Source organism: Thermobia domestica, chromosome 6, assembly GCF_964235325.1.
Source record: "Thermobia domestica chromosome 6, izTheDome1.hap1.1, whole genome shotgun sequence".
Lineage (NCBI taxonomy): Eukaryota > Metazoa > Arthropoda > Insecta > Zygentoma > Lepismatidae > Thermobia > Thermobia domestica.
The window spans coordinates 113,339,450-113,359,413 of NC_137459.1; the positions used below are offsets into that span (position 1 = coordinate 113,339,450).

Consider the following 19,964-nt stretch of genomic DNA (forward strand, 5'->3'; position numbering starts at 1 on the left):
CTCTTCGGACATTAGGTTGGAGTCTTCAAATAATCAATTTTTTTTCAGTCTTAATTACATCTACAGTATCATATTTATAGCTCTCTTAGCCCAGTATTTGGCGGTTCCTACCTTGTTCCAAGTCCTAAAGATTCATATTCCAACTCTACTGATAGTATTGTCCCAAAGGTCCGAAAGGGGAACTTTCTTTTTCTTTAATCTTTCGAATATTTTACTCAGGAAGATTCACTGAACAACATATTTATAAACATACATACAAAACATCTTTTTTTAAGGATAAGCTTCTCAATCCTTCGACCAACTCCCAATCCGAATAATAATAATAATAATAATAATAATAATAATAATAATAATAATAATAATAATAATAATAATAATAATAATAATAATAATAATAATAAACTACATAGGTCAACGAGTCTATCAGACCTAACCTGGCCGTTCGATATTCAGATCCACTAATCCATCAACTTTTCTCATATTTGCGAACACACGCGGCGCTCCACTGCGCACGATAGCTCGACTTTAATTATCCAAAAGGAATATGTCAAAATGTTTACACACTTTCATATGTATTTAATCAGAACTAAGTGGTATCCCATCCTGTTCGAACACAACTCCACTGGAATTCCTGGAATCGCGAAACTGTTCTCATTTACCAAAATCTTTATGACTTAGTCTCATGAGATTAGTTACATATACTAATAAATTTCTAACATTACTCTAGCGGCTGCAGAGGTTCAGTGGTAGAACACTCATCTCTGGCGCCTGGAGTCCCTGGTTTAATCCCAGCTCCCGTCAAGTGAATTTTCTGGTTGACAAACCAAACACTGTATGTGTGAGTTTTCTCGACATTGTCCCATTTTCCCCCATCACCATTCCATCATTATCTATCCATCTCATCATCGCCGTCTCCCTTAGCTTCGGTGCAAAATCGTGAGACCTTAAACTCAAAAGTACGTAAGGATCATTACTGTAAGAAGGTGGCACAATTCCGAAACTACATATTTGTAAAGGGAAATGAATATACAATTCTACCTTATGATCTATAGCTGAATTAACCTCTGAACAGTCTACAATTTGGCGTAGATTTCGAACAAACATTTTGAAGGTTTTTTTTTTCAGAGAAAAAGAAAAAATGTTAGAATATAATAATATTTTTTTTAAATATCTTTTATAGTGAATACTATAAACACAAACTTACAACAACCAGAGAAAACCGGTGCAGTCAAGCCAATGGCTGTTGCCAAATCATCTGTATCGGTGCTAGATTCTTCTGACGGAACCTCACTCAAAGAAACACTCGTGTAGTTCTGAATTAATATGAACATCTGTGATGAACGCATTAGTCGTAAGAAATTCTGAAGATGTACAGAAGACGTTTGTTCCAAAACATCGTATTTCCTGTTAAGAAAGAAAAGTCAGCTTAGGATAAAACACTAAAAACTATTATCCAAACAGGTAACAAAGTAAACTGTAAGACTTTTCACTATACACTTAATCAGGTACGTAAGGAAGAAGAAAAATAACAGAAGCAGCTGTGAAGCGACCACCTGCTTTCTTCACAGCAGAATCCAGTCATGCAAAATTATCAAATTAGTGATTCACATAACTGGGCAACAGTATTTCCTTCCTTTCATATGCATTTACTGCACATTATTATCGGTGTTTCTAATATGCTCCTTTTGCTATGTGCTGGAAAAGTTATGTAACACTTTCAATGCATTGTAAAATCGAAAGTTACATATATATGGAGTGTTATTATCTTAATCCTTTGGGCATAGTGATTGTGAAACAAAACTACTGCTCAGAATGTACAGTGATGCACTCTACCGATGCTGCTTTATTTGTGTTAATCACTTTTCTCCTCAATGTCCACAGTTAAGGGCTAGTGTATATTTTCTTCTTTCTTTTTATGTACGGGGGCTCAACAGGAAATGGTGGGAATGGTAGGAGAGAACAATATTAGATGTAATTAAAAAGAAGATATATATTGGTTGAGGCACTATCTAGGAATTGTTACCCTAAGGGATGTGATAAAAAGTAAGATTTAAACAAAGAAAGTGATGAAATAGACTATAAATGATGGACGATATTAAAGTTGTTAGTTCAGGACTGAAGAGGTTAGCTGAAGACCGTGCGTGGAAGCTTTTCAAATTTGCAGCAGGTTACTTGCCACATATGATGACTATAACGATGGTTAAATAATCCTTCCTTCTAGTCCTGTTTGCATATATGCTTGGCTTCTTCTTGCAAGCTGTGCCCCACTGCTTCATCTGATTACTCGAACTCTTTAGGGATCTATATTTTTCATATTTTACCCAGTACCCAACAATTTCACACAAGATTGGCATTCCATTACATCTTTTTCAAAAAAGTCCACTGATATCTCTTTATTTTATATTATTATACATACATACGTACATGAGAGATGCATTTGACCTCAATTGTTTTCCGTGTACATGGGTCCGAATTCAATCGTTGGTGGGAGCACTTGCCTCAGATACACAAACAAGTGGTAGTTTGGATTCCACTTTGAACAGTAGGTGCCACCCTATGTTCCAACTATTCGCCTCCCAACGTTAGGTCATCCCGAGTAGTGCTTTCATCTTGACCTGTAATACCTACGTAATACCTAGGCACGGAGAAGGTAGCGTCACTCTTTGGGATTGATTCACAGACTACCAAGTTAATAATTTAGTTCCAGTTAATCGAATACTGAACGAAAACGTGTTTCAAAATGGTAAGGTGAGGTATGGAATTCCATCAGAAACGTGAAAATTTTGGGCAGTAACTTTGTACTACAACAAGATTACCATCCGAAACGTTCTTTCAAGCTACACAGTAATTATCTGGAATGCAAGGAAGACGCTTAGATCACTAAGAAATGGAATAGTTGCTAGTCACCCGACTTGTTAGCCATCGAGCTCTTATAAGATGAACATAACAGAACTGTCTGTAAACGGATGCCAAATAACGTATTTGGCTAGTTCTTTAGGGCTACTGGAGTCGCATAGCTTCGCAAAAGTTAGATAAATTAACCAAACAAATGCACGGAATTTGTAATGCTCTTATAAAGGTTCGACATTTCATTGAACGCAAACATACTCAATCAATTTGTCCCAGAGCAAACAGGACCATATGTTTTAACTTCTTTATATGAGCAATGATGTTTATTTTAGAAAGCAAGTCCAACAAACTGGATTTTGTATGAATACGTCTATTCTTTCTTTATTTTCTTTTTCTTTCTTTCTTTTTTTAAAATCTGAAACTCGCAAGGGACGGACATGAACCTTTCATCCGGACATCCGAATCAAACCTAGTCCATTCGATAAACATAACAAAGATATGTTCATGTACAAGAAAATAGGTGCCATGGGCAACGGAGTAAATCCCTGGGGCATATTAACCCTATAAAGACAAGCGTAAATTGCATCAACACTGTTCATTGAAGAGTCATGATTTATAGTTCAATCTCTTCATCATGAAACAAACTTTCCAGACGTGCTATGTATTGGGGCCCATAACGTACTTGAACAGGAAAAATTGAGAAAATGTGAGGAAAATTCCTTCCAAAAATCCCTCCCATCAACTTTGGACCCCTCTGAGTGGCCCTCGGTAAAAACACACAATCTAAATATATGTCGAAAAATACTATAGGGGATAAGAAATGTGTGTACCAACTTTTGTATTGATAGACAGAATAGATATGAGTAGAAAAAGAGTATTGTCATACAAGCTTTTTTCTCATATCTACTCCGCCTATCAATACAAAAGTTGGTACACACATTTCTTATCCGCTATAGTATTTTTCGACATACATTTGGATTGTTTATTTTTACCGGGGGCCACTCAGAAGAGTCCAAAGTTGATGGGAGGGATTTCTGGAGGGAATTTTCCCGACATTCTCTCAATTTTCCCTGTTCAAGTACGTTATAGGCCCCAATACATAGCACGTCTGGAAAGCTTGTTTCATGATGAATGAACTATAAACCATGACTTTTGAATAAACAGTGTTGATGCAATCTACGATCTTCTTTATACTAACAGGGTTAATCGGCCCCAGGGACTTACTCCGTTGTCCATGACACCTAATTTTTTTTGTGCATAAACGTATCTTTGTTATGTTTATCGAATGGACCAGGTTTGATTCGGATGTCCCGATGACAGGTTCATGTCCGTTCCCTGTCAGTAGTGTGCTACGACTTTTGGCAATGGCTATAGATATACCTCTCTTTTTTAGCTTCATTCTCAGTCGGAATGATCGCCAATCCAGTAAGATCGTAGATAGCTTCGCCTGTATTTTCAAACGACTTTCATCCCGAACAAATCAACCTTAGAAATTTACACTTTCTCTGCTGCCATGAATCATTAGATGAGCGTGGTGGATTTTTTTTTCGTTCCTTTTCTGCTCACCACGGTAACATTTAATTTGTTTACTTCATTTTCTAGGCACTACCTTTGGTCAGATTGTTTCATTTTAATTGATAATTAGAAAGTACAATATCACTTCCCTCTTAAAAATACACTACTGTATATTATCAAATACTATTCATTAATATTTTACCTTTCAAAAATTGTAATTAATATAATTTCCATTGAGCACTGAGCAACAAAGTTAATTAAACGACGAGTTTTCTTACGTAACAACGTGCGTACAACGCGTGCTATACAAGCATAAATATACGTTCACCGAGGGCAGCAAAATAACATCTTAGATCTTACCCTAAATATACGTATATACTTACCTCAAATTTGGAGGACCCGTTGCTCTCCACACAGTCTCATTTCTCAAGCTTTCGACTAGCAGCTGGTACATTTCCAATTTAAGGAAATCAGTCAGAAGCAACTGCGAGCATTTTCTAGACTGACGTCTTACCAGGTGATGAACATCAGGTATCAAATGAGTAGGATCAATCCATTCGTGAAGAAGAGCATCCTAAAGTCAAATCAATGAAAAGCATTAATATGTTCTTCCTTATTTTCTCTCTCGAACACATGCATTCAAATACACAGGCAAGAATTCCAATCGTGTAAAAATAATTTAATTGATACTAGCTGAGATGTCCGTTCTTTGTACAAGGAGAATAAGTTTATGGAAAATATATCAATTCCTTTCTCCTTTAGGATACACATTTCAATGAAGTGTAATGGTATCCAGATGATACTCCACTCATGGCATAAATTTTAAAACACCCTTTCTCCTCCCTAGGAAACGCCTTCAATCAAAGCGATGTAATAAAAATCACGCTTTAGATTCATACTATATGTTCCGAAAATTATTTCAAACGAACCAGCCGCTCTCCCGGCCCTAAAAACTATTAATTCGACACTAATCCCAGTCATTTTGTACAATTTATTTCTCATTCCTCCTCACCTCTCATGACGAAAGAGGCTGAACTTGAACTTAAATGGTATTGAGTATCATTATTCATTTCAACGACCCCGAAAACTATAGATCCGACACTAACAACTCGATCCATCACGACTCTGGAACTCACTAAAGGAATAATAAAAAATTATGACCATTTATTAAAAACGTGTCTGATGAAGACAACGTTAAGTTGTCGAAACCGTTACACTGTAATTTAGTTTTTAATAAATAAGTGTATATACTCTGGACAGAAGTTTTTATTATCCGACACTACATTCCATAATTTCTGATATTTTACTTCCCAACCCTTTTCACTCCTTATTGCTATGAGAGATGAACTTTTAACTTATGCGTTACCTCTGCTCCATTCCATCTACAGGTGCCTTTACCTTAGAATAGACTGGGCTTAAATGTCATCGAGAACTGCCACTATTCATCTCAGTGACTCTGAAAATTACAGATTCTATGCTAGGCGTGTATTACCACCACATTGTTTTATTCTAGATTGCGTCGGAAAATTGCTCCAGGTGTTAAGGGTTTATACACGGGTTGTATGTTCCGAGCTCGAGGCGTTCGTGAGATACTCAATTTTTTGCATGAATTATGACCCCCGTTGCCCTCTTAGGATATGCATATTAATCAAACTAGCAGAGAAACCCAGTTCAAAGTAGGTGCTAGTATAACCGCCACCAGGTTATAGAAGTATTTTTGTGGACGCTCTGTATATTTCGTAAAGACAGTGATTATTTTTTCGATTTATGCTTTATTCTGCGACACAAATAAGTTCTTTCTTCGGTGGGAATTGCTTCCTTCCCACGCAACTGGACAAAGAAATCTATCATTGTTTTCTCATATATATATTTAAAACATTGCTTTTTGGTGAGAAAATTTCAGTGAGCCACAAACCTTCTCAGTGTTTCTCTCTGACTTATTATTATGCACAGTATATATTCTGCAGTTATTTGGAACTGAATCAAGTGCTTTCTTTAATCGCTTATGGAAATATTGCAGTAGATTAGAGCAGACTAGACCAGAACAAGTATTCAAGTGACCGAATGGCACCAGCCTCATAGATTTTGCAGTTTCTTATCTGTACTTTCTCACGCCCGAATTAAAACAATGTCTCGTGTATCTTGACCGGTGGACTAAAATTAACATAAATGCTTTTCCGTATTCTGTTTGCATGTGCCTGCAGGTGATTTAACTGAGTAGTTTTTAGAATGGACTGCCAACACTCTTCAGTCAACCATTGCGGCTCGTATCTGAAGCCTTTGAGCTTGGAGAGTTTGACTCCAGGTTTAGAAGCCGTAACCACACACGATGCGTCGGGAATCAAGTATGATTTTATGTTAAGGGGCACAAGCTATTAGCCGGTGAAGGACGTTTTCTTACGGCTAGCCCCAACTAGTGAAGTCCCAGGTTCATAAACCTTGTGCGCCTAAAAGTTGTAAACGCGCCCTCCAACATCAGTATTCCACTTGAGAAATTATTTCGCTGAAGACTCACGTCGACTCTTCATGACTGTTTGGAGTAGCAACCAGGTCACTACGTGGGATTATCCCGGCAACTTTTCCCCCAGTGCTAATCCCCCAAGTGCGTCAATGGTGTGAGAGAACCATATATATAAAGGGCTACAGTGCATTAAACAGGCAAAGTGTGATTTTAGTGATGAAGATTATTATACATATTCTGTGTTAAGTGTTACGTTCATTTCTCTTCGTTACTTTTTTTTTATACATAATAGTATTCTAATAAATAAGTATAGTGTTATTTAATCCTGTGCGTTTTCGTTGTTTGTGTGCGTTATGGTCTGGATGACCATCTGATCGTCCGTGAGGTTTTCGGGACGAGACATCCGAACCTCTCGGCGCCTAATGCTCATATCATCATTGAGACCGACGAGCGATTTGGAAACAATTTGTAACCCCTTCTTGGAGAGGTCTTTCATCGTCCTATCCAGGTAATAGGGATGCGCTCGAGTCGAGACATGACTCGAATCTCGACTCGACTCGACTCGAATTCGAGTCGAGACACACGTTGTAAAATTCGAGACAAGTCGAGACAAACGTATTTTTCGACTCGATTTTTCGAGTCGAGACTGCTCGTGAAAATCTCGACTCGACTCGAATGTCTCGAAAATCCTTCTATAATTTTTAATATTATTTTGAAGAAAGTATTCACTCAAAAACAGCCTTAAAACCAATTGCAGCATTTATTACTTTAGAAAATTATAGAACGCATAAACTTAATAGTTAATCTTTCGAGATCAAGATTTAATTTTCAGCTCAATTCAGTTAATTAAAACTAATGTCGTGATATTGATTGTACTTCAAGTATAATAATAATAATAATAATCGATTATCTACTTTGTATGAAACTATTATCCGTAGTCTATATGTAGTTTGTATAAAACGATTGCGATGAAGTGAACTTCATAAATTCTCTGAATGAACAATTGGCAGTCTGTAGTAATTTAGCATAGTTATAATTATTGTTTTCGTTCCCATGAACGCAATAGGACTACACAACTTCTGGATTATTCGCTTTCCTAACTATTTTGAGGCTTTAATGTGTTGCAGCGTATCGCGAGTTACGAATATTATTATTATTATTATTATTATTATTATTATTATTATTATTATTATTATTATTATTATTATTATTAGATATTCTGCCTTTCGGCAGGTCCTGGGACTAATGAGAATTTTTTTTTTAAAATAAATTTTAGATTTGGGCCTGGAAATGTTTCTTCCACTTTTCTCGATCTTCAGTTTCCTCTTTTAACTCCCAACATTTTCTCTTATCTTTCAAATCTTGGATCAGCTGCGTTCTTCTTCCTATTTCTCGCTTCCTTTCCATCTTTTCCTCTACGGCGGTGTTAAGAAGACAATTTTTTCGCAAGATGTGTCCAATCCAATTGGCCTTTCTACGAAGAATGGTGGCTAGAAGTGTCCTCTTCTCTCCTATCCGTTTTAAAACACCTCCGTTTGTTGCTTTCTCTGTCCATTTTATCTTCTCCATCTTCCTCCAACACCACATTTCGAAGCTCTCCAAATATTTCTTCTCTAATTTCCGTAATGTCCATAATATATAATGTAACATTTGTTGTATTACATCACATATTATGATACGAGACTATTTTACATGGTTTATTACACTAAATGGACTGCTTGGATGCCAAGAACTAGTAGAGATAGGTACCTTTCACTTCTATAAATAGGTATTTTTTGAAAGGATTTTTGTAAACACTAAATCGTAAAACAATAAACTACGTACAGTAGTTACGGTTTTGGTTCCCAACATAAAAGAAACTTGGATTGTCCATGAGATATTGAACTTCAACTTTCACTCCTGGAAAATTTCAATTCTGGAGTTAGGCCACTTGGCATCAAAGCAGTTCACTGTAAGATAAATACCTCCTCATTTTACTCTAGTAACGTAGTTGTTCAGGAGCCTGGGATTTCCATCCTCTCAAATGACAGCTGAACAATTGCTTGATACATAGGAGTAATAGCGTATTAAGTTTTCGAGCTTTGGTGCGTCTCCGTATTTACACACTGATATAACTTTTAATATGAATTTATTTAGCTTTCTTTTGTTATTGACTTAACACCAACTTCTCTCTGTTATCATGGAGGTATTCATTCGCTAGACATTGATTCTGCGCACTGCTGAAGGAGAAATAGGTTTAGTAATTTTTATTTTCCGAAATTCACGTCCGAAATGTATTTCACTTACTTACTAAACTTTTTGCAACGCTATTTGCTTTTTCTTTCTTTCTTTTCATGACAGTTCCAAATAGTTTTGTTTGGTGCTGGGAGTATATTTTATATTCACTTAATAAAATTACAGGTTGATTTTGTAATCAGTTTTAAATTTACAGAAACTATTAAGTTCACAATCAAATCGCGTTAATTGTTTAATGCATTTCAAAGGCTTTTGTTTTTATGCAGCTCACTAAGGAAAATTATTTCATAATCGTAACATTCATTACTTTAAATACTAAGAAACTATAAAGGTAAAGGTGACTCGACCTAGCCCCGGGGTCGCTGTGACTCAGTGGCACAGCTTTCACCCATGGTGTGTGAAGACTCTGATTCGATCCTAGCTGGTACCAAGTGGGCTTTGTGGCACAGAAACACCGTGTGCGTGGACTTTCTTGTGGTTCTTTAGTTCCCTTCCACTTACTTCATTCCACAATTTCATTCATTCTCAACATCACCGTTTTCTTTAGCTTACAAAAGACTGTTTACTTGCCCACTAGTTTTATTATTGTGAACTGAAACACAAGTGCACAGTTACCTTGGATATTTCTGTCCCTTTTTACTTTACAGCTTGAGGTGGGATGAGGGTCAGGATAGAGCTAGTGATATACCACTGAAAGAAATGCTTCAGTACAGTGTCGGAAGCGGTATGTATTGTTTATGTTACTTACAATGTTACTTCCCTATAAAATATAAATTCCCCCTTTCTCCCCTTCCCTTATTCGGATACAGTGAACCGACTCTTTTGCTGAAGAAAGATTGAATTATCTGTGTCTTAAAATTTTCTTTGAAGCGCAGTCTTTGGTGTTTGTAAGGTTTTGCAAGTATGTTTTCACATCAATATGAAAAGATAGCGAGCCAAATGTTTAACCATGGACTCCTGCTGCGAACTGACCGTGACTAAACAGCTGATCTCGCTCTGCTCATTTTCTCTCCCACACGTGAAATGGGTTTGTTGTTTCCAAAACAAATGGAAAGACAGTTATCTGGTGCTTTTGGGTATTTTCCCCGCACACAGTCATCATTGCTATGTTTTAATGATCAGAAGAAATATCAAAACCATCCGATACACATGATACGAAAGAGCGAACAGAGGGATGCAAATATTATAACAGACCAAGTTTTCCGCGTGGTAACAATACTTCATACTTATATCATTTGGTGCACATCTCTATGAAGTTGTTTTCCACATAAGTATAGCTTACTTCTTTCCGAAGTAGCTCCTTCGTGTCACAGCTGTGTTTAGTTTTGTTTCGTGCTAGGATGAAAGGGAGAAATGCAACATTTGCTTCTCGGTGAACTTATATATATATTATTAAGATGAGCGGTAATAAGCGAGGTTTAACAAAGAATGGGTTTCGGATCTACAATTTAACGTGTAGTTGCAGTCCGTGTTGACAATCGAACCAAATCTATGTAAGACCTGTTAACATTGAGCTCTTTTGTGGTAAAAGTGAACTTCAGAAACACACAAAAGACTTGAAACATCAAGCTAATGTAAAGGAATTGCAAAATGTACTGCATCTTTTCTGTGGCAAGGAACATGCGATGCACAGCAACACAAGAATCATGTTAAGGCCAATATTTCTTTTTCTTCTTGCCGAACTTAATATCCCCTTCCACACCATAAAAGAAAATATAATGTCTGTTAAAAGAAAGTGCACCTAATATTTTTTAAATTTTGTTTGTGATTTTATCATGCATAATTATATATAATGCCTTTCATACACCGAGAATGAATTCAACGTCATAGCACCTCTAAAGCGATATTTTTCAAACTCATTTATTGCTAGATATTGTAAATTTACGGTATATATCTTATTGGGTGGGAAATTTTGCGTCTAATCGGAAAATTTCATGACTTCGGACAGGAATTCGCAGTTACGAATTTTGCATCACTGTCTTCTGAAAGGATGTCTAGAAAAAAATACTACTGGAAAATAACTGAAAACACAAGATGGATTTGATAGCCAAATTTACGTCATCTTGGTGCGCTATCATTTTTCTTTAAATACTTGTATTTAGTATTCGATTAAAGTTTAGTATACGGTTTAGCATCGAGGCTATATGAGACATGAACTTACAAATTAACATGGGATCAGAACCACAGGAGTTCCCACCGGTAATAGAACCTGGGTCTCCCGCAACAAAGTCGCGTACGCTACACACACAAGGGGACACAAGGTGGTTCAATATTTGGTAATGTGTACATAAAGTAGTGGAATTGCGCTTGTATAATGTTAGTAGTTCTACCTAGGTACTAACATAAATCTTCACAATACTCAGCTTAATAAAGTATCTTTAAAAAGAAAATGTCACTCTTTATGTTTCAGTTCCTAGTTCGACTGAAGGATGGTACAAATTCCAATGACCTTTTTTGGGATCCTACTTTATGCAGTAGATCCATCATAAACTGGGTGTTTGATACGGATATAAACTAACAACTTACAAATATAAATTTAAGTCACATTCAAATATCTTTAAACTAAAATTGAATGTATACATATGATGTGCCGTTTACTAATTCATTTTTATCGTTTGTGTAAGAGTCATGTTAGTTCTTTAATACAAGTATATGAATACAGTTAGCTCCTCTTAATGAAAGTAAGTGGTGGCTGGTCTTTAAAATTAGTGTGGAAAGATAAGTAAAGAATCTGGCATAATTTAGAAAAATATATCGTAATTCAGGCCCGTGTTTGGCATCATTGATTGTCTCAAGTGTAGCAACCCTGTCTTAAAGGTTTTGCTTCGAGAAAGATGGATTCTGTTATATATCAGATATATAGTCTCAAATTGGAGCAGTATTCTCTATGACAAGCTTTGAAGCAGGCAGTATATCTGTTGAAATAAGTTATTTCTGAGTGTATGACTGGAATTAAGAACTATTTTGAGTCAGTTCGACTTGTTTCTAGTTAAGGCTAGGTAAATCAATCCCCAGATAGAGAAATAGATTATTCTTATTTATTTCTTAGCAGGGTGGTGGGAAAAATCATGTTTTTATTTTTAAAAAGTCATTTTTGTTGATTTTTTTTATTTAAAACGATTTTTTTTTATTTCAATCGAATCTTTCTCCTCGTATAATACAAGTCGCGAACTGAAGAAAAAGCATTAGGAGTTAGTATTAAATGCTAATTACGCCATTTAAGTGAAAGTATTGGGGTTGAATTTTGAATTATCCCCAGTTGTTAACCTATATCAATCCCAAACAATGTTTCTTAACCCTTTTAAATTATGCTCTTTTTAAAGATAAATTATAGACTTTCAGTCAAGCAGCTACAGCATCATCCCTATTTATCCTAGGATCATGGTACATACATACATAACTCTCTTCAGAATAGAACAGTTTTTCAAACGGTAACATTTACATTTCCCTATCATGTCCCTGAAGCGGGAAATTTTGAGAGTAATCGGAATTTTTATTTTTTTTTTAAATGACTCCCCTGTGTTAATGCACATATCTCAAAATCAACTGGAAATACTAACGGGTGTACTAAACGAGTGTACAAAATTTCAAGCTTCTATCTTGAGTAGTAAGGGTGAGGAAACTATTTAACAATGAGCTAAGAACATTCCCACAATGCTCCAGATGACCCAGATGTAAGGTAAAACTTTCCTCAGACATCCCTATTTATCCTAGGATCATGATTTGTGCATTATTCTCTTAAGAATAAAACAAATTTTCAAACGGTACCCTTCACATGTCTCCATCATGTATCTGGGGAGGGTAAATCACGAAAAAAGGAATTTTCTGTTAGAGATATCATTTTTTTTTTTTTTTTAATTTTTACCTCTGTGGACCCCTCACCCTGTTTTAAGGCAGAGATCTGAAACAAATCTGAAAAATACTGAGGAGTGCACTGAATAAATGTGCAAAATTTCACTCCTGTAGGTGCAAAAGTAAGCCCGCGAAAAACAATATTTCCCAAATAGCCCAGATTTCCGTATAAAACAGTTTCCTGAGACATTCCTATTTATCCTAGAAGCATAGTATGTACATCATTTTCTTCAGAACGGAACAGCCTTTCAAACGGTACCATTCATATGTCTCCATTTGAGGCGGGAAAATCACGAAAAAAGATATTTTTGTTAAAAATATCCTTATTTTTTTAAACATTTTTGCCCTCTGGACCTCGCTGTTTCCACGCAGAGATCTGAAAACATCTGAAAATTATTAAGGGGTGCACTGAACGAGTGTCCAAAATTTCAGTCTTCTGAATGCAAAATGTAACCCGCCAAATAATAATAATAATACGCATAACAAAAAATATCTTTTTAAATTTATGATATCACACACTCTGCCGTGTCATGACAAAACGATGTAACTTTGGCGAAAAAGTTTTGCGAAAATGAGCCTTAAAGTTTTCATCCGAAAATGTGATCTGTATCGTGTAGAACCAGTGTAACTAGACAATAATGGTCAACCAATCAATTTTCGCCAAATTTAATTACACAACATGCATTTACGTAACATTACATGTGACCACGTGTTTCAAAAGTCAAAACACACTGGTTCTATACGATACAAATCACATTTTCGGATGAAAACTTTAAGGCTCATTTTCGCAAAACTTCTTCGCCAAAGTTACAGCGTTTTGTCACGACACGGCAGCACTATGCCTCAACGCAGAAAGGCGTGAAAGCATATGTAACCTCTTCTAAAATGCCTCCAGTCTTGGAGAAAGCGAAGTAAAAAGCCTTATTGGTACTTTTATAATCGAATAATGAAGATTCTACCCTATCACCTAAAACTAGGTGATATAATTTAAAAGGTTAAGCATTAAGGAAAAAGTGCAGCAACGTTTATCAAAATGACACTTTCTTTCTCAATAGCTACTGATATTTTGCAGGGGCCTATTTTTAAAAACTTAGAACTAGCTTGCGGCATGAAATACATAAATTTCGCCTAAAGTTATAAAATTAACAAAAAAAAAAAAAAAAAAATGGAGAGGGTATAGGACCCCTCTAAATACGTCCTATTATCTGGGAACAAACAAACAGATACGCACAAAAAAGATATTTCGTCTTAAATGTCGATGGTGATTTCCCCGTTGGAATAGTTAACGATTTTAAAACCCAAACCCAATGTTACGAAAAGAATAAAGCAGGATTGCTCCGTTAACTGTTCAAAATGGGATTTTCCCTAATCATCCTTTGCATGACACTTGTTTTCATACTATACTGTACATTTGAGTCTCATTGCATTATGATTATTAACTTTCATAATCGAAATAACAGAACAGAAACGGGATTTTAATTATTTTCACTTTAAATTAATTTATTTCGTGATTCGATTTAAATCAACGATTTTTTTTAATCAAGTTATTTAAATATTGATTTAAATGGTGATTTAAATCACACTGATTTAAATCAATTCACCCTGTTTCTTAGCAGGGAACATCTAACATTTCCACGTTTATTTAAGATTGCTAGCAATACCTGGTTTCCATAGTAATGGAGCAAGTCGTAGGGATTTTAGAGTGAGAGCCTTATTTGAAACGTGAGCAAGGAGGGTCCTTGTTTACGAGGTTCAAATACTTTTTTTAACCGCAGTCTGACTGCATTCAAGTGAGTGCGAACTTAAAGAATACTGAACTCAGTTGTCGGTGCGAGAACTTGACGACTGTTTTTGTAGAAACTTAACCTCAAACGAAGATTCTGCTGAAGGCGCTTCACTTCTCTGGTGAAAGGAATTTTCTTATATTCAACCAACTCAATCCTATAAGTAACATAATTAGCCTTTTTGATGGAGAGTTTGTTTATAGATCATTCCATGTTTAGGACTTTAGGCCAGACAGCTTTCTGATTAATGAAATTGTCTTTAAGATGTTGAGGGAGTATGATGTAAGAAAACACATGTCCTGCTCTCTCATGATTAAAGCACAACTTAGCTGCGTTAGAGAAAATCGGTTTCAAGTTATGGTTTTAGGAAGGCGACTTCACTCCGGACTAAAAAGTTGGTCTGTTATTTCATGACAGTTAACTTAAAGAAACTCTTCTCAAATCAGAGTACCATTCTTAAGCACCAAAATATCCTGTATGGACTGTAGAAATGCTTTATTTATCAAAGTTTCCCTAAACATGTGGTGTGTACTGCTCTGTACTTGTTAATTACTCTACACAAACTTACCGGGCCGTTCAAATTTTTACAGGTAAAGAAGTACTATCAAATATCATTGGGCTCCCCCCCACCTTTTTACTGATGTCGGACGTCGTAGGCTATGCAGGCTGGTAAAACACGACAGGCAGCGAACTATGGCGGAACAAACATCAGACTTTAATACTGGCCAAAGTACAAATGTGTCTGAATACACAGTGCACCGAACACTCCCAACGATGGGCCTCCGCAACCGACGACCTATCCATGTGCGAATATTCACAAAACGACATCGGCAACTACGACTGAAATGAACACGTGACCATCGCCACTGGACCTTGGCGCAGTGGCAGAGCGCTGCATTGTCTGATGAATCCCGATACCTTCATCATGACGATGGGAGGGTACCAATCCGTCGTGTTGCAAGGGAATAACTCCTTGACACCTGTACTGCGGGACGGAGACAAGCTGGCGGCGGCTTAATTAAGCTCTAGGGAACATTTTCGTGAGCATCCATGTGTCTAGTGGAGCTTGAGCAAGGCACCATGACGCCGAGGTGTATCGCACACTGCTTGCAGACCACGTACAGCCCTTCACGACGACCATGTTTCCCAACGGTAGTGGAATTTTTTGACAAGATAATGCACCATGTTACAAGGCCAGGAGTAATGGAGTGATTCGAGGAACATAGGGGCGAGTTCCAAGTGATGTGCTGGCTCTCCAACTCGCCGGATCTGAACCCAATCGAACGCATCTGGGATATGATTGAACGTGACGTTAGAGCGCATCATCCCCTCACCGGAATTTACGGTAATTACGTGACCTGTGTGTGCACATCTGGTCCAACTTTCTCCAGCGACCTACCAAGGATCATTGCGTGCATGCCAAGGCGAGTTGCATTTGTTATCCGTGCCAAAGGTGGACATACTGACAATTAGGTAGATAGTCATCATGTTCTGACTGATGTGTGCGTATAATTTGACTAGCATTTTTTGTCTCGACTCGAATTTCGAGACGTCTCGATTCGAATTCGAGTCGAGTCGAGACAGAACACGTCGAGTCGAGACGGAAACATATTTTCGAGTCGAGACAGGCTTAAATCTCGACTCGACTCGACTCGTGCGCATCCCTACCAGGTAAGTTCAGGTCTCAGCAGAATACTTACTGGCAGGACCACGGAGGACAGAACCACGACCAGAGACTGGACCTCAAATTGGTTACAAATAAATGACAGCCCGAACAGCGTCTTAACACCCGGGTGGTTACAATAACTATATTTAAAAAAATCATTTCAATCCTTTCAGTTATTTTCCGGTCGTTAGATGACAAACTACATCACTTTCATTTTTATATAACAGACTAGATAAAACGTCCGTTCTTTGCACGAAGAACAGGTTTGTGAAAAGTGCTTGGAACCTCTTCCCCTTTAGGATCCGCATTTGAATGAAAGGGTGATAACAAAAATCCACAAGAACTCTACTTTTTCTTAAAAGATCTTGCAAGTAAAGATCTTGTATACAAGGCCGTAAGAAATGTATGAAATCTTGTGACCATACTAACTTCAGTATTAGTTCGGCTGCATTGTTAAGTGTCTGCATAAAGGAATATATATGAATATATATATATATATTCTATACTTTGCGCAATATACAGTAAAATCGTACGATTTGTTCAAAAGAGGTTAGTAAAATATTTTTACGTTTTTTTCCATAAGAATAACATGGGGAAAATTTTGGTAACTTGTTTTTAAAAGCTACCACGAAATTCAGTCATTCTACCTGGAATTAAATGTGCTATTTATGTATTAAACAAATTAGTACCACCAAAATCGTACGATTGATAAGCCAGTTATAAATTAATAAACTTTTAAGTGGGGAATGTACTCAATATGCTGCCCCACAAAATTATCCGCCTTACTGGAACTCACTGGAGAATAATTTTAAAATCTTTACACGGATGAGACTACTTAAATCTAAGTTGTAGCTGCTTCTACCTAAGAGTAATGTGTTTGACCAATTTTTACCAAAGATGATCTTTTGACCTAGGAAAGTGAACTAGTGCCGATGTTGATAAAGACGTTTGATGGAATATCTTCTTTTGTTTCAGGAAACTATAATATTATATATACACACCAGTGGCGGCTAATGTTAATGTTGCAGCGTTGCGGAACGACCAAAGTATTTCAAGGAAAAAAAATATATTATTACCAGTAGTAGTAAAGAAAAGGAAAAAATATTTTCTAATATCCCCATATACTTTAAATAATATATGTTTTACTTCTATAACTGCAAAATCCATTAATCCGTTATAAAAAGCGAAAAACAATCCCTCACAGAGTCTAATTTGTATTGCGTTGCAGCGAGCATACAACGACCAGATTTCTTCAGCGCAGCAATTGGAGCGAATCTTAAGTCTCCTTTCCCCTATCTCAGTAGTTACAGGTTCTGGTCGTTGCAGTGCTCCTGCAACAACGCGGCATGGTTTCCAATGAACGAGAAGGTTTTTTGCGCTAAATAAGATTTCTGAATTTTATTTCACTACCAATTAGCAAATGAAATGTATTTTTATGCATTCATATTTTTAAATTCCGGGACTAAACTGAAGCAAACCAATATAATGACAATTAAAAAAAAAAAAAAAATGTGATTGCAGAAATACAAAATAAGAAACAAAAGATGTAATAGAGTAGAAAACAAATGAAAGTAAATACGCATTTACAAGTTAATTCTTAGCTTATATAGATAATGAAAGCTTCTTGTACAGCAATTTATGAACCAAATATCAGTAAGTCAAAATATAGAATCATCCATCTGTGGATAGTATTTTAGTATATAGGCCTATTTTTTTATAAAATAAATACATTTTATACTCTTGATAACTTTCCACATAAAACTGTATGATGGGAAACGCCATACTGAATTTGGGACATTAGCAATGTTCAGGGGTGGCAGCCATGAGGAAGGGGTCCACTGGGTCCGGATCTTCAAAAATTTCCGAACTCGACTAACATTAATGGATTTTCTTAACGGACTATACTTGTCTATCAGAGAAATGATTGACATAGGCTGAATATTTTATTTTACGTCTGATTGTGTACTCTTTCTTTTCTTACAAACAGTAATCGTTCTATCACATTTTTAAAATATAGTTGGCAGTAATTAACTATTTGTCGTCTTTTCGGGTGCAGAATAAGACAGGTTCGATATTACATAGACGTATTGGACCCCCTCAAATATTTTGGACTCCCAGAAAACATTTCTGGGTGTAGAACTGGCAATGCTGTTTGTTTTGAAGTTCTTTGGCTTTTGGCTTCTGTTACATGCTGATCCTGCATCTGACGGATTTCAAAGTATGCTTTCCAGAACCTATCACATTAATAAGCACTGTTTCGCCTCGTGTTGAAGTATATTGTGTTCATCGTGCATTACTTACAACCAAGACAGATGATTTCGAATGTAGTTTTCTTTTACGCGCGTGTGTGGGTTGGTGTACATGTGACATTCGCGATTCATATTCCTCATTTGCGTCAGTTGTCTCTTTTCAATCAGCTGTTTTGAGTTTTAGTTTTTAGATTTATTTGAGTTGTGTGTGCTGTAATTCTGTAAATAACCTACCATTTCAGAATGAATTCTACACCATGACTTCTGTAAATAACATACAAAAAAAAAAATACCCAGCTCTCCACTGAGAAAAAAAAAAACTTGCAATTAAGGCTTAGACAAAATAAGCAAAGGGCAGTTGAGAAAAGTGTTCGAAAAAATCAGGTTTAAATTTACAGGACATCTTATGGCAGCAATGTTGTTTGCGTTAGATATATTTCTACAATTTGTTTTAAATTTTCCTAGATAAACTGTGAATAAAGTGTGTTCAATTTACATTTTTTGTAACACTAATCCCTGCCACGAACTGTCTTCAGTCTGCGCTGCAGAGGAATTTGTATCACTGTCAAGGACTGGGTTTGCTAGAATGAATTGTTCGCAAAAATCTAGAAAAAAATACAGTGAATTTGCAAAGCTTCTAAAATTAATATTAACTGCACCTATGACGTCAGCAAAATGAGACACCCGTTATTCTACATCGAAAAGAATTGACACTTTTAAGGATTCCAAAAAAGGTTATCACCGTTGGTTATGATTTCAATCGAAAAATACCTCATAATGGGAATACCAGAGTTCAACAAGCACGTTACATAAATTTACTCCAAGAGAAGATAATGGACTTACTAATTAAATAAGGTGACTAATCGGATAAAATATTCTGCATTTTTTTTTTTAATTTTTAAAATCAGAATTTTATTTAATTTCGCATGCCACATAGCATTTGCATCTAAAGTTATGCTGATTAGTCAATGAGTGCAGTTTATATCTTCTGTCTCCGATCGTCTTCTATGATCACCCAAAACCACAATCTATGAACACACAAAACCACAATCCACCGGTCTTCACTGATATAAACATAGGATGTTCATTTATTATGTAGCTAAAATTCACTGGTGAAAGTTGAACTGTACCGGCGCACATGATTTTAGAGAGAGAGATGAAAGAGCGGAAGCTACACCGCAGCTCCCTCTATAAAATCCATTGCGCCGATGAGTCCCAACTCTGAAAATTGGTTATTTAGATAGAAAGCGTACTAGTTCCTCTAATATTTCTTTAACCACCTTTGATATCTCTCATAGTTTTCGAGCTAGGCAGCTTCAAAGTTATAATTTTTTCGATTTCAGTATCTCATA

General features: G+C 36.3%; 1 protein-coding gene across 5 annotated transcripts in view; it reads right to left on the minus strand.

Moving 5' to 3' along the window:
- The window catches only part of LOC145687718 (prolyl 3-hydroxylase OGFOD1-like), a 134,568-nt gene that overhangs the window by 31,802 nt on the left and 82,802 nt on the right, over nt 1-19,964 (minus strand). For all 5 annotated transcript variants that reach the window (XM_081761173.1, XM_081761172.1, XM_081761170.1 and 2 more), the window contains 2 exons: nt 4,749-4,939; nt 1,205-1,404 (listed from right to left, as the gene is read on the minus strand). In XM_081761173.1, coding sequence (XP_081617299.1) covers nt 1,205-1,404; nt 4,749-4,939 — 391 coding nt within the window. The remainder of the gene's footprint in view (nt 1-1,204; nt 1,405-4,748; nt 4,940-19,964) is intronic.